Consider the following 16,443-nt stretch of genomic DNA (forward strand, 5'->3'; position numbering starts at 1 on the left):
CTCAAGTGTTAAAGGCATTTGCAGGCACGAAAATGAACAACATAGCAAAAAAAAAAGCAAGTGTGTAAAGTTTCACAGGGAACAAAAACCAAATAAACCATCAGTTCGAGAGTGCACAAGAAAAAAGCAAAAATACTAAAAAAAAAAAAAAATGGGTTTAGTAGCGAAGAAAAGTTGTTTTTCAACACCCTGGGGCTAGAAATGAAATGTCAGTTCCAAAATGGGTGCGTGGAAAGTCCAGCCGCACCACAACAGAATTACTAAATAGACAATAGCAGCACTCTCGTCTTCCTTATTCTTCAATCAACATTACTCCACATTCATCATGCTCAGTTCAAGTTTGTTTTCAGACTTAAAAAAGACATTATAGTATACACTGCAGACTAATGCAAGAGCAAGACATTACAACATTCCTTACTGCGAGAACATTGTAGTTAAGAAACAGGAGGAAGAGTAGTTCAATGGGCTCATCAAGGCAACTCCACCATTAATTAAGATCACAGATGATTCAGCTTTGGCATCATCACCACTTTATTTCTCTCCACTCGTATCCTTACACTCTCTTAAAATTGGTTATCAATCCACACTTCGGATGCTTTCACAGATGCTACCTCCACGAATCTTTGGAAAATAGGGGGGGTAAAAAGAAGAAGGGGGGAGGGGCAGATTACGTAGAAGAAGGAGGGATAAGGATGGAAATTTTGTACACGGGGGGTTATTGCCGATTGTCCGTTGACAGTGAATCAACGAACTGCAGGTTTTGGTTAATTCACAAAAGGACAAAGTGCTGGAGTAATTCAATGGGTCAGGCAGCGTCACTGGAGAACATGTTGAGGTAATGTTGGGATGCTTCTTCAGACTGATTCAATCTGCTGAGATACTCCAGCATTTGTGTCGTTTGATCTCCGGCGTCACACACACACACACACTAACCACCACACACACACACACACACACACACTAACTACTCCCCGCACACACACACACTAACTACTCCCCGCACACACACACTAACCACCACACACACACACACACTAACCACCACACACACACACACACACACACACTAACCACCACACACACACACTAACTACTCCCCGCACACACACACACTAACCACCACACACACACACTAACTACTCCCCGCACACACACACACACACACACACTAACCACCACACACACACACACTAACTACTCCCCACACACACACACACTAACCAACCACACACACACACACACTAACTACTCCCCGCACACACACATAACCACAAACACACACACTACCCCCACACAGTGAGAGGGGGGCGGGAAGAGACGGGGGGGGGAATGTGAGGGGGGAGCGAAAAAGATGAGGCCCGGGGGGAAAGAGAGGGGGGGGGGAAGAGAGGGGTGGGGGAAAGAGAGGGGGGGGAAAGATGACGGTGGGGGGAAAGAGAGGGGGGGGGAAGGAAAGAGAGGGGGGGGGAAAGAGAGGGGGGGGAAAGAAGACGCAGGGGGGGGGGAAAAGAGAGGGGGGGGAAAGAGAGGGGGGGGAAGAGAGGGGGGGGAAGAGAGGGGGGGGAAGAGAGGGGGGGGAAGAGAGGGGGGGGAATGAAGAGGGGGGGGGAAGAGAGGGGGGCGGGGAAGAGAGGGGGGGGAAGAGAGGGGGGGGAAGTAAGAGAGGGGGGGGGAAGAGAGGGGGGGGAAGAGAGGGGGGGGAAGAGAGGGGGGGGAAGAGAGGGGGGGGGAAGAGAGGGGGGGGGAAGAGAGGGCGGGGGAAGAGAGGGGGGGGGAAGAGAGGGGGGGGAAGAGAAGGGGGGGAAGAGAGGGGGGGGAAGAGAGGGGGGGGAAGAGAGGGGGGGGAAGAGAGGGGGTGGGAAGAGAGGGGGGGGAAGAGAGGGGGGGGGAAGAGAGGGGGGGAAGAGAGGGGGGGGAAGAGAGGGGGGGGGAAGAGAGGGGGGGGAAGAGAGGGGGGGGAAGAGAGGGGGGGGAGAGAGGGGGGGGGAAGAGAGGGGGGGGGAAGAGGGGGGGGGAAGAGGGGGGGGGGAAGAGAGGGGGGGGAAGAGAGGGGGGGGAAGAGAGGGGGGGGAAGACGAGGGGGGGGAAGAGAGGGGGGGGAAGAGAGGGGGGGAAGAGAGGGGGGGGAAGTAGAGAGGGGGGGAAGAGAGGGGGGGGAACAAGAGGGGGGGGGACGAGAGGGGGGGGAAGGAGGGGGGGGAAGAGAGGGGGGGGAAGAGAGGGGGGGGAAGAGAGGGGGGGGAAGAGAGGGGGGGGAAGAGAGGGGGGGGGAAGAGAGGGGGGGGGAAAGAGAGGGGGGGGGAAGATGAGGGGGGGGGGAAGAGAGGGGGGAAGAGAGGGGGGGAAGAGAGGGGGGGGAAGAGAGGGGGGGAAGAGAGGGGGGGAAGAGAGGGGGGGAGAGAGGGGGGGGAAGAGAGGGGGGGAAGAGAGGGGGGGGAAGAGAGGGGGGGGAAGAGAGGGGGGGAAGACGAGGGGGGGGGAGAGAGGGGGGGGGAGAGAGGGGGGGGAAGAGAGGGGGGGGAAGAGAGGGGGGGGGAGAGAGGGGGGGGAGAGGGGGGGGAGGGGGGGGGGGAGAGGGGAGAGAGGGGGGGAGAGGGGGGGAGAGGGGGAGAAAGGGGGAGAGAGAGGGGGAGAAGGGGAGAGAGGGGGAGAGAGGGGGGGGAGAGAGGAGGGGGGGGGAGAGAGGGGGGGGGAGAGAGGGGGGGGGGAGAGAGGGGGGGGGAGAGAGGGGGGAGAGAGGGGGGGGGGAGAGAGGGGGAGAGGGGGGAGTGGGGGGAAGAAAAGGGGGGAGAGAGGGGGAAGTGAGAGAGGGGGGTGAGAGAGAGGAGGGAGAGAGAGGGGGGAGGGAGAGAGGGGGTGAGTCCCGGGCCAAGCCGAGGGGAAGAGGGAGTGGGGGGAGGGGGGAGGGGCAGAGAGGGAATGGGAGGTAGAGTTTGACGGGAGGGGAGGGGAGGCGCGTTGTCAGAGGGGAGGGCTGGTTCCCGAACCTCACTCCCGGCTCCGCTCTATGATCTTTGGCAGGCAGGGCACGAGTACGGGGGGAGTGGTCGGGGGGGGGGGGGGGGTTGACACAGCACTCTATGATCTTTGGAGTGGTCGGGGGGGGGTTGACACAGCACTCTATGATCTTTGGACAGCGGGGTTTTTTTCAAATGTTTTTCAGCAGCGACAGACGGGAGCCAAGACGGCCCCGACAGCTCTAATACAGGGCCCGACTTGCTCGTTCTTCACTCGCAGCTCGTGCCGTAGTCTTCAGCAATGATCCTCGGTGTTCAGTCGACGGGGTGACTTTTGAACAACGGGGGGAGGAGGGAGGGGTAGGAAGTGACGTCAGTCACAGCGAGCAGATGGCACGGCAGGCAGGCAGATCCATTGTCACGTCAACAGCGAAAAAAACAGGCGTTTTGAATTCAAATTTTCATGGGATTGGTGAACATTTTTATTAATTACTCAAGAAATAAAGCAGGAAATTGTTGGTAAGCCGATTTTTGACTCCAGGGGGTGAATCTCTACCGGAATATGTAAAAAGGTTCCCGTTAGCGCGTTGTTTATTCGAGTAGATGTGATCACACACAAGCAAATGCACACACACGCACACACAAGATCAGAGTTTTACAGTTATACTAGACTAAGTGGGACCCGTTGGGTCCCAGCATCACACAGGAGGGCTGGTCATCCAACGCAATATTCCACCTCTCCACCAATTCTAATATTGGTGGCCAGTTGGGGGGAGAGGCTTTCTGGAGCGCTAGTATGAACCATTTTAGAACCAATAGACATTTTTTGGCAAGCTTTAGAACCAATAGACATTTTTTGCAAGCTTTTGAACCAATAGACATTTTTTGCAAGCTTTAGAACCAATAGACATTTTTTTGCAAGCTTTAGAACCAATAGACATATTTTTGCCAGCTTTAGAACCTATAGACATATTTTTGCAAGCTTTAGAACCAATAGACATATTTTTGCAAGCTTAGAACCAATAGACAATGTTTTGCAAGCTTTAGAACCAATATACATTTTTTGCAAGCTTTAGAACCAATACACATTGTTTTGCAAGCTTTGGAACCAAGACACTTTTTTTGCAAGCATTAGAACCAATACACTTTTTTTGCAAGCTTTAGAACCAATAGACACTTTTTTTGCAAGCTTTAGAACCAATAGACATTTTTAGCAAGCTTTAGAACCAACAGAGACACTTTTTGCAAGCTTTAGAACCAATAGAGACACCTTTGCAAGCTTTAGAACCAATAGACACTTTTTGCTAGCTTTAGAACCAATAGACATTTTTTTGCAAGCTTTAGAACCAATAGACATTTTTTTGCAAGCTTTAGAACCAATAGACATTTTTTTGCAAGCTTTAGAACCAATAGACATTTTTTGCAAGCTTTAGAACCAATAGAGACACATTTTGCAATCTTTAGAACCAATAGACATTTTTTGCAAGCTTTAGAACCAATAGACATTTTTTGCAAGCTTTAGAACCAATAGACATTTTTTTGCAAGCTTTAGAACCAATAGACATTTTTTTGCAAGCTTTTGAACCAATACACTTTTTGCAAGCTTTAGAACCAATAGACACTTTTTGCAAGCTTTAGAACCAATAGACATTTTTTTGCAAGCTTTAGAACCAATAGACATTTTTTTTGCAAGCTTTAGAACCAATAGACACATTCTGCAAGCATTTTAGAACCACTAAGGGCACTTACATTTGAGTAGACATGTGTTCAGTGTTATTCACAGCTCAGAGAAACGTGACCCTCTGCCTTCCTCCATCTTGAAGAGACTGTGTGGCACACCACTTCCTGGTTTTATAGTCCCTCCCCCCTGCCGCCAGCGGGGGCAGCAGAGAGAATGGGGAATTTTGTAAAAACATTAATATCTCTGTCATTTTCAATCGACGGGAAAAATCCTCGGCACACATGCGGCGGAGGGGGGCTCTGAGCAAGGTGGCCAAAAATGACGGCCGTAGGTGGCGGCGTTCTCTCGGAAATCGCAGCACAGATGGCCAAAACCGGTCAAGAACAGACTTTTAGTAATATAGATAGATAAGGATTATGAATAAGGGCGAGTCTGGACCTTAAAGGAAAGAAAGACACTGATGGAGGACAAATCACAACATAATTAGGCAAGACAAAAATGCTGGAGAAACTCAGCGGGTGAGGCAGCATCTATGAGGCAGCATCCACCTCATCCAGGAAGCAGGGTGGGAAGAAGTATAGTCCAGATAGCCATGGATGTCAGTGGGTTTATAGTAGATGTCGGTCAGTAGTCTGTCACCTGCAATGGAGATAATGAGGTCTAGAAATGGTAGGGAGATGTCGGAAATGGTCCAGGTGTATTTGAGTGCCGGATGGAAGTTAGTGGTGAAACGGATGAGGTCAGTGAGTTCTGTATGGGTGCAGGAGGTAACACCAATGCAGTCGTCGATGTAGCGGAGGTAGAGTTCGGGGATAGGGTCACGGTACGCCTGGAACAAGGATTGTTCGACGTACCCTACAAAGAGGCAGGCATAGCTGGGGCCCATGATGCGCGTGCCCATAGCTACGCCTTGGATTTGGAGGAAATAGAAGGAGTCAAACGAAAAGTTGTTACGGGTAAGGACCAGCTCCACTAGCGGAGGAGAGTATCGGTAGACGGGGATTGGTTGGTACTGCAGTCGAGGAAGAAACGGCGGGCTTTAAGACCCTCCTGGAGGGGGATGGAGGTGTAAAGTGACTGGACATCCATGGTGTCCCAGTCACATAGAAACATGTCTAGCTTTTCCTGCTGAGTACAAGTAGTGATTTCAGTATTTCAGACAGCATTGCAGAAAATATCATACTAAATAACATGGGACAAGCATACAGCCTTGTGTCACACCATTGACTAAGAATGGTGTTCGGGTTCTCCATCGACCATTATTCTTCTCACCAAAGCACCACATTGTTTCACATGATGTTCTCTACAAGCCTACCCTAGTAAAGGAGATGGAATCAACATATACAGGACTGAGTGGTCCTTTTATTCTCAGGAGACGCAGTCAAAACCGAAGAATGAGAAACCTCCCAAAAGAACTTCCTCTTTGTTGATAACTGTGCACAATACAAGCTTGGAAGCTGAAATGCAGGAAAGCTTGGACAAATTTGCCAGAGCCTGTGGTAACTTTGGTCTTGATATTAGCACAAAGAAAAAAAGTAGCTATGCAACTACCTGCACCAAACACCCCATACGCAGAAATATACACCCCTGTGAATGTTCAGAGGCTTTCAGCAGTGGACAACTTCACATACCAGAACCAATCCCCGAGGCAAATCACTAGTCACGGGCCTCCAGTACGAAAAATCACCTTCTTCTGCTTCCTTCCACAAAGCCAATTCTCTATGCAGTTGGCTAGCTCTCTTTCTGGATCTCATGCAATCTAATCTTTCAGAGAAGCGTACCATACTCTCCTTACCCTATGCTTGAGATGTGGATAGTGTATGGTACACATACCAGACATCTTATCCATTTCCACATGACCTGTCCATGCTGTATACTTCATAGCACGTGCAAGACAAGATTCTAGACACACAGATTCCATCCCAGATAAACCTCCCCACCATCTACATATTGCTGAGATAATCTGCTGGGCAGGACATGTCAGAAGTGTGTCTAATGAAGCCGTCTAAAGCAGTTACTTTATAGAGAGCTGACTGTGGGCAAACGATTAAGTGATGGGCAGAAAAATAGATTCAAAGATTCTCTTAGAACATCCCCGAAGATTTACAATATTGGGAACAACGTATTGGATCGTTCAGTTATGTGTACCCACATAATTGGTGGTCCTTCATATGAGAAAGTTAGAATGGAGGAAGCAGAGGAAAAGAGTGTCGAAAATCAAAAACCACAGATGAACACCAACCCTACATCTTTGTCACCTGCATAGAAGAAACATTTGAGCCCAGTTTTGTCTAAACGGCCACCTCCACACACATCACAATACTATAAGACTAGATATCATGATCTTACTCGAGAATGAGTGACAAACACCAATTTCAGTATTTAAATGACTAATCATTTGCAAAGAGAAAGGACTGTGGCAGTAATGTTACGTTACAATTTTAACTAGAGCCAAACAAATAGCCACAAATGTTCAGAGAATTTGTAGAACCTTAACTTGATCACATGACAACATGAATAAGTTTTATACAGCACCCCAAATAGATCAAGATGTTATGCAGGCTTTTACTCTGGTAAAGGCCAAGCTTAGGGCTGCATGATTAAAAAGATGAAAATGCACAACAGTTGCAACAGACATGGATTTGCCACTTGCCATGCAAACATGAATCTACCGTTGCAATGGTCTGCCCTCTGTAGAAATCAACCGGTTTTCTTTACTTTAATCATCGTTCAACTTTCACGTTCTCCTTAGAAGCATGAGGTAAATTACAAGACATATTCACCTTTTACACCACCAAAAGCTCCGAATGTTAAATTACAAGCTGTTCGTTGAAGGTTGTGTTCATAAATTAGTTTCAGCTGATATTGGTTTCCATGTTCAACAGTACCCATAGTTCCTGTTAACCAAAAGAAATAATCGAAAGATGAAAGAAAAGCCATCTGCGTCAACAAAAAAAAATTGCTCCAACAATTTCAGGCTAATGATTGAATCGCTTCCAAGTATCAAATTACACTTGCGTAACTGTTAGAAACATGGAAAAGCTAAGAACAATCCTAATTACAGAACATCCATGTGAATATTTGCCAATATCTAGGAATCGCTTCCCAACAGCTGCACAATTGGTTCTTCATTTGAATGTCTATCGCAGCAAACCCTCATTCTAACAGACCATGCCGGGGGAGGGGGAGTACGGTGTCCGTTAGTGCTGATTGTTTTGGCAAACAGGCCTGGCAGTGAAGGTCCGTAGGTCCATCTGCTATAACTAAAATTGGTTATAGAGGTCTATAATAACAATGGTTTACTGTGTCGTAATATTGTGATTTGGAACTTTAAATTGTTGTGGGTCCTCTGAAATTCTTACATTTCACAGAAGTCCAAAATAAAAGAGGCAGATTCCGTAACAGTCCACGTGAAGGAATTCACTCTGATAACAATGGGAAAGATTATCAAAGATTTCTTATGTGGGCATCAATTAATAAACAAGATGACATTTCTAAGGTTTGTAGAGTACCTGACAGGTAGAAACATAAAAAAAGAGACACTGACCATTCAGGTCTTCACCCTTGCCCTGCCATTGTATAAGATAATAACTGATCCTTAAGATCAGCACCACTTTCTTGTACCAACCAAAAAGTGTTTAATTCCCTTAATATCTCAAGGTCTACTAATTTTGTTTTAAATACACTTACAAAGTCAGCCATGTTTTCTCCTTAAATTTCTCCTTAATTACAGATCTATTACATACAAGCATGTGATTTCGCCAAGATTTTCATCCAAGCCAAATTTGATCAGCGGTTCATAGAGTGATACGGTGTGGAAACAGGCCCTTTGGTCTAACTTGCCCACACCAGCCAACATTCCTGGCAAAGTATTCTCCCAAGCCAGACATTTCCTTTATTCAGAAATGTCTAGCATCTCAAACCTTATCACAAAATACAATAATTCAATTTCTTTAAATGACACAGAGTAAAACAGTTTTTTATTCACACCAAATGCATTACTGCAGTTAATCAAAAAATTACTATTACTATGATAAATGCAGACTATTGAGTTATTTTGTTTGCAAATTTCAAAAGAGCGCCTGAAATTTTACAGATAAAACCAAATTAGATGGTTCATTAGTAGGCAGCCATCACTACAAAGATTGCTTGCTAAATCGCAATTTTTATTTCTTCACACGAAGGGTTTAAGTTTGTGTATTTTATACATCTGAAAATTTTGGGGTAGAATTTCCAATGTATTTATGCCCAGACAAGCACAGTTAGGGCATAAAGCAAATTATGCATAAAAAGGTGAAGGAACTCTATTTTTGTTTTTGTTACTGTCTGTTGGTCCCAGCCTCCAACTTCATTTTCAGTTATTTTAATGGCTCCACCTTAGGGCTAAGGAATCATACATGGAAACTTCCCACAATTATACTGCCTCAAAGCAGATGCAAGATTAAGCTTGGCATTTTAGGCATAACAAGAAACCAATCGGGAGCTTCGTGATTTTTTTTTGAAAAGTTTTCTTTAAGTTCTCCCACCAAGGTTTGCTCTGCGATTTCTGGTTAATAGACTGAGAAATCTGAGGCAACTATTTTACTTTTTTTAATATGGCAACATTTTTGTATTTTAAGGGATAACAACAACGTATTTTGAAAATTCCAACTTCTGAATGAAACCTACCATTTTCACGTTTATGAACAGATCTTCACCAAATATGGTCAGACTTAATAGTGTCGATAAACAAAAAGGGCAAAAATCAAAGGTTTACAACAAGAATAATAAAGAACACTGGCAAACAAGGAACTAGTTTGAAAGTGTGTACATTACCTGAAACAGCAAAGACAGACAGCTTTCTTGGATGTAAAACTGCCATATGGAGGAGTTCTGTACCTCTGCAAGAATAAGTAAAATCATCCAACTACAAATGATCTCATGATAACTACACAATAACAATCAGCTCATAGTTGTCTTTTAAATAACTTTTTCTAAAAGCAAATTTAAATCCTGTCTTTACCTGCAGTACAACATAGGGAGAGATGGGGGGGGGGGGGGGGAGAGAGAGAGGGGGGGGGGAAGAGGAGTGTGTGTGTGTGTGTGTGGTGTGTGTGTGTGTGTGTGTGTGTGTGTGGTGTGTGGTGTGGTGTGTGGGTGTGTGGGTGCGGTGTGTGTGGTGCGGGCGTGTGTGTGTGTTTGGGATTGGGCGTGTGTGGGAATGTGTGTGTGTGGGGGTGTGGTGGGGAGTGTGGTGTGTGGCGTGTTGTGTGTGTGCGAGTGTCGTGTGTGGGCGTTTGTGTGGGAGTGATGTGTGTGGTCGTGTGTGGGCGTGGTTATCGCGGTGTGTTGTGTGCAATTGTGTGTGTGTGTGAGATTTTGCCTTTGAAACGTATTTCCTCGAAAACCAGATGCCGAAACGGGAACATTTTTACATAATTCAGTAGAGATTTTCCTTGTGATTTTAGAAATCTGCTCCTCTGTACATTTGGTAGATTTTTCTCCTGAATTTTATTAAAATTGTTGACCAACCTGACATTTTTTTTTTAATCTGACCACTGCCCAGCTGCTGATGTCACAATAACAGTTACATTTTTACATCTTCTGGTAGAAATTTTCCTTATGATTTCAAAAATCCAAAACTCTATACATTTGGTCATTTATTTCCCGAGATATTCACTAAAATTTATAACCAAACTGACATTTTTTTTTAATATTAAGCTTGCCCAGCTGCTGACCTCACAATGCCTTTGCACCTGGCCCAACTGCCTCCTGGCCCCGCCTGGCCCTGCCCCCCCAGCCTGCCAGGTTGTTGATTCCATTGAACTGAATTTAATTATTTCTCACTTAACATCACTAATTCTTAACATTAACTTTTAATTTCAAAGGCAGTTTAAAAAAAAAAAATTTGTTGTCTTCATTTCCAGAACATTCTGAACGTGTGACGCACGGTTGCATTTCACTCTCTCTGTCTCTCCCCCTCTCCCCATCCCCTCTCCCCCATCTCTCTCTCCCCATCTCTCTCTCTCCGTCTTGCTACCCCCCTCTCTCCCTCTCGCTCCCCCCCTCTCTCTCTCTTTCCCCCCTCTCTCTCTCTCTCCCCATCCCCCCCCCCATCACCTCCCCCCCCATCCCCTCCCCTCTCTCCCCCCTCCCTCCCTTTCACAGCCCCCCTCTCTCTCCTCTCTCAGGGCCGGACAGGGCCAGGTGCAAAGGCATTGAGAGGTCAGCAGCTGGGCAACCTTAATTTTTTTTTTATGAAATAATTGACCAAATTTATAGAGGATTGGATTTTTGAAAATATAAGGACATTTTCTATCAGAAGATGTAAAAATGTCACTGTTATTGTAACGTCAGCAGCTGGGCAGCTGTCAGATTTTTTTTTAAAAGGTCAGATTGGTCAACAATTTTAATAAAAAAGTCAGGTAAATAATGTACCAAAGGTACAGAGGAGTGGATTTCTAAACTTGCAAGGAAAATCTCTACTGAAATATGTAAAAATACAAAATTTCACATGCAAATTTTTACACACGCACCCACACGATAGATAGACAGATAGACAGATAGACAGATAGACAGATAGACAGATAGACAGATAGACAGATAGACAGATAGACAGATAGACAGATAGACAGATAGACAGATATAGACAGATAGACAGATAAGATTTATCTCTTATTCTTATTTTTAGTAATTTATTCAACTGGACATTCTAAAAATGAAGTTAATAAACATTTGAGATCAAATTAAATACAGAATCACCAACAACTGGAATTAGAGCCTTTCAATAGTTGCATTTCTGGATAATTTAGTTGATCCATGCTATTGACTTACAGTAATGAGTAAAGCACAACTTGTCTTTAAATTAGGAACCAATTTAGTTGTAGTGCAGAAATTTGAATGCACTCGGAAACCATGCAAAGATTAAGGAGGATGTAGCTGAGATTTTCGAAACATCTGCACGTTCACACAAAGTCAAATGGCTCCCTCTGCTGATCAAAGTCATGCTGCAATTTCACTATATTAAACTGCTGCCAACTGCAGATTATACCACATCTCTTTTAACACAACCCAAAACTAAATACTGTTCACGCAAAAATATAGCTCCCTACAGACTATTTCCATGTTGTATGCTCACAGCACTCTGGTTTTGGTACTCCTTGCCCACGATACTTGCACATTAATGTAAATTTCAAGTTGGCAGTCCAAGATAGTGTACATGCTTTGTGGGTCAACAGATCCATTTATGAGGAGGACGGGCACTGCCCATTCGCATGATATTTTAAAGAAACGTGATAAGAACAGAACACAAGCATGATAATGGGGAACAATAATAGAGCGGTTTTATCTGAAGTTGTAAAATTCAATGTTCATTCAAAAGAATTGCCAAATGCCCACACAGAAGGAAAAATGTTGTTTAGTTTATATTTAACGTCCTTATAGTATTGAGGACACAGACAGGTATGAATTGGATTGAGATTAAAAAATAAAATAGCATGCAACAGGAAGTCCAGGATCACTCAGAATCAATAAATCTATATTTCTCTCCAATGTAGCGTGCGCAAATATAGATTTGTTCTATATTTGCAACCTTGCTGTCCTAAAGCGCTTGCAGCACCCGAGACTCAGGTTTGATTCAGACTACGGGTGCTGCTGTCAGTACGGAGTTTGTACGTTGTCCCCATGACCATGTGGATTTTCAGTTTCAGTTTCCTCCCACACTCCAAAGACGTACAGGTTTGCAGGTTAGTTGGCTGGTAGTGTAAATTGTCACTAGTATGTGTAGGATAGTGTTAATGTGCTGGGATCACTGGTCGGTGCAGACTCGGTGGGCCGAAGGGCCTATTTCCGCGCAGTATCTAGTATCTCTAAACTAAATAAAATAAATAATACCACATTGTGAACACCAAATGCAGTACACAAGATTGGATGAAATGCAAGTGACTCACTACTTCACATAGAATGTTCAACTCCTGATTACTGGGAAGTGAAATGATGAATCTCATCTAGCTGAAAGGGATGCGAATGGGATAATAGACAATAGACAATAGGTGTAGGAGAAGGCCATTCGGCCCTTCCAGCCAGCACTGCCATTCAATGTGATCATGCCTGATCATCCCCAATCAGTACCCCGTTCCTGCCTTCTCCCCATATTCCCTAACTCCACTATCTTTAAGATCCCTATCTAGCTCTTTCTTGAAAGTATCAGAGAACCGGCCTCCACCACCCTATGTGGCAGAAAATTCCACAGACTCACAACTCTCTGTATGAAAAAGTGTTTCCTCATCTCCGTTCTAATTGGCTTACCCCTTATTCTTTAACTGTGGTCCTTGGTTGTGGACTCCCCGAACATCGGGAACATGTTTCCTGCCTCTAGCATATCCAAACCCTTTACAATCATATGTGTCAAAAAGATTCCCTCTCATCCTTCTAAATTCCAGAGTACACAAGCTCAGCCACTCTATTCTCTCAGCATATGACATAAAAACATAAGAAATTAGGTGCAGGAGTAGGCCATTCCGCCCTTCGAGCCTGTACCGCCATTCAATATGATCATGGCTGATCATCCAACTCAGTATCCCATACCTGCCTTCTCTCCATACCCTCTGATCCCCTTAGCCACAAGGGCCACATCTAACTCCCTCTTAAATATAGCCAATGAACTGGCCTCAACTACCCTCTGTGGCAGAGAGTTCCAGAGATTCACCACTCTATGTGAAAAAAGTTTTTCTCATCTCGGTTTTAAAGGATTTCCCCCTTATCCTTAAGCTGTGACCCCTTGTCCTGGACTTCCCCAACATCGGGAACAATCTTCCTGCATCTAGCCTGTCCAACCCCTTAAGAATTTTGTAAGTTTCTATAGGATCCCCTCTCAATCTCCTAAATTCTAGAGAGTATAAACCAAGTCTATCCAGTTTTTCTTCATAAGACAGTCCTGACATCCCAGGAATCAGTCTGGTGAACCTTCTCTGCACTCCCTCTATGGCAATAATGTCCTTCCTCAGATTTGGAGACCAAAACTGTACGCAATACTCCAGGTGTGGTCTCACCAAGACCCTGTACAACTGTAGTAGAACCTCCCTGCTCCTATACTCAAATCCTTTTGCTATGAAAGCTAACATATCATTCGCTTTCTTCACTGCCTGCTGCACCTGCATGCCTACTTTCAATGACTGGTGTACCATGACACCCAGGTCTTGCTGCATCTCCCCTTTTCCTAATCGGCCACCATTTAGATATAAGTCTGCTTTCCTGTTTTTGCCACCAAAATGGATAACCTCACATTTATCCACATTATACTGCATCTGCCAAACATTTGCCCACTCACCCAGCCTATCCAAGTCACCTTGCAGTCTCCTAGCATCCTTCTCACAGCTAACACTGCCCCCCAGCTTAGTGTCATCCACAAACTTGGAGATATTGCCTTCAATTCCCTCATCCAGATCATTAATATATATTGTAAATAGCTGGGGTCCCAGCACTGAGCCTTGCGGTACCCCACTAGTCACTGCCCGCCATTGTGAAAAGGACCCGTTTACTCCTACTCTTTGCTTCCTGTTTGCCAGCCAGTTCTCTATCCACATCAATACTGAACCCCCAATACCGTGTGCTTTAAGTTTGTATACTAATCTCTTATGTGGGACCTTGTCGAAAGCCTTCTGGAAGTCTAGATACACCACATCCACTGGTTCTCCCCTATCCACGCTACTAGTTACATCCTCGAAAAATTCTATAAGATTCGTCAGACATGATTTACCTTTCGTAAATCCATGCTGACTTTGTCCAATGATTTCACCACTTTCCAAATATGCTGCTATCCCATCTTTAATAACTGACTCTAACAGTTTTCCCACTACCGATGTTAGACTAACTGGTCTGTAATTCCCCGTTTTCTCTCTCCCTCCCTTCTTAAAAAGTGGGGTTACGTTTGCTACCCGCCAATCCTCAGGAACTACTCCAGAATCTAAAGAGTTTTGAAAGATTATTACTAATGCATCCACTATTTCTGGAGCTACTTCCTTAAGTACTCTGGGATGCAGCTTATCTGGCCCTGGGGATTTATCGGCCTTTAATCCATTCAATTTACCCAACACCACTTCCCGACTAACCTGGATTTCACTCAATTCCTCCAACTCCTTTGACCCGCGGTCCCCTGCTATTTCCAGCAGATTATTTATGTCTTCCTTAGTGAAGACGGAACCAAAGTAGTTATTCAATTGGTCCGCCATATCCTTGTTCCCCATGATCAACTCACCTGTTTCTGACTGCAAAGGACCTACATTTGTTTTAACTAATCTCTTTCTTTTCACATATCTATAAAAACTTTTGCAGTCAGTTTTTATGTTCCCTGCCAGTTTTCTTTCATAATCTAACAGTCCCGATGACAGTCCCGCCATCCCGGGAATTCATCTTGTAAACCTACACTGCACTCCCTCAACAGCAAGAATGTCCTTCCTCAAATTAGGGGAGCAAAACTGCACACAATACCCCAGATGGGGTCTCACTAGGGCCCTGTTCAACTACAGGAGGATCTATTTTCTCCTATACTCAACTCCTCTTGTTATGAAGGCCAACATGCCATTCGCTTTCTTCACTGCCTGCTGTACCTGCATTCTCATAGACTGATGAACAAGGACCCCCAGATCCCGTAATACTTTCCCTTTTCCCAACTTTATACCATTTAGATAATAATCTGCCTTCCTGTTTTTGCTACCAAAGTGGATAACGTTACATTTATCCACATTAAACTGCATCTGCCATGCATCTGCCCACTCACCCAACCTGTCCAAGACACCCTGCATTCTCACAACATCCTCCACCACCCCACTAGTCACTGCCTGCCATTCTGAAAGGGACCCATGAATCCCTACTCTTGGTTTCCTGTCTGTCAACTACCCCTATGTAGTTCGGCCCTTCAAGGTTCGTGGACATTTTTGATCGGTCGATCTTCTGGAGTGACGCTTGGGACTGCGTGACCTTTTGGAGTGTGTCTGCTTGCACAAGGCTGAACGGCTTGGCCAGACCGAGACAAGGATCGAACCCATGGTGGTTTAGGTATTGTATAGGGGAATTTGCTGTTCATTCTAAAAATAAAGTTTAGTTGGTCCAGTGCTTGAGTCAGTGTTTTTTACTGAACCAGACTTGGGGCAGGACCGGCCTAAGAAGGTGCGGGGCCCAATTGGGAACAATTTTCATAGAAATATAAATATATAATTATAAATGATTCATATTCAGGCACGTGTCGTGAGTAATATGACAGTCAGTCGGCTTTAAAAAATCTTAAACTGCGCATGCGCAAATTGTTCTCCTCTCTGTAAAAATAAAAAATAAAAATAAATAAAGTAACAATTCAATTTGCCCAAGGCTTCTAAATCTCCTTCTGAATTACTGAATGGGTGGGGGGTGGAGGGTGACGGCAGGTGGAAAGATGTTGGGAAAAACGGGAGCACACAAGTTGAATCAGTTGTCATCTTATTGAATGACTATACTAGTTCAAGGGACCAATTGGGGGGAGAGTTCCTTTCACAGCATGTGGGGAGTCTAGCTAGGGGTAAAGTTGCGGGGAGGGCGGGAGCGTTGAGAAGGAGGGGGTTGGGTTCATGCCAGTAACCCACTCACCGCTATCGCGGCCCTCCGGGTGCAGAGCCACCACATTTTGGGAGGGAAGTAGCTCACTGGACAGCGGAACCGACTGCCATCTCAGCGTCTTCTGCCGGCCCGCTCACCTCTGGCAGTGCTCTCCGTCTGAACAGTGAGGGGACCAGCTCAAGAGCAAAGATCATAGAGCAGAGGGGTCAGCGGATGATGGATAACATCACAGCGGGC

The 16,443-nt window shown here is 45.3% G+C and overlaps 1 protein-coding gene across 5 annotated transcripts in view; it reads right to left on the bottom strand.

Moving 5' to 3' along the window:
• bbs9 (Bardet-Biedl syndrome 9) overlaps positions 1–16,443 on the bottom strand; it is a 375,470-nt gene that overhangs the window by 340,680 nt on the left and 18,347 nt on the right. For all 5 annotated transcript variants that reach the window (XM_033019150.1, XM_033019148.1, XM_033019149.1 and 2 more), the window contains exons 4-5: positions 9,454–9,518; positions 7,422–7,535 (exon numbers count right to left, since the gene is read on the bottom strand). In XM_033019150.1, coding sequence (XP_032875041.1) covers positions 7,422–7,535; positions 9,454–9,518 — 179 coding nt within the window. The remainder of the gene's footprint in view (positions 1–7,421; positions 7,536–9,453; positions 9,519–16,443) is intronic.

Source organism: Amblyraja radiata, chromosome 4 (assembly GCF_010909765.2).
Source record: "Amblyraja radiata isolate CabotCenter1 chromosome 4, sAmbRad1.1.pri, whole genome shotgun sequence".
NCBI classification, from domain to species: domain Eukaryota; kingdom Metazoa; phylum Chordata; class Chondrichthyes; order Rajiformes; family Rajidae; genus Amblyraja; species Amblyraja radiata.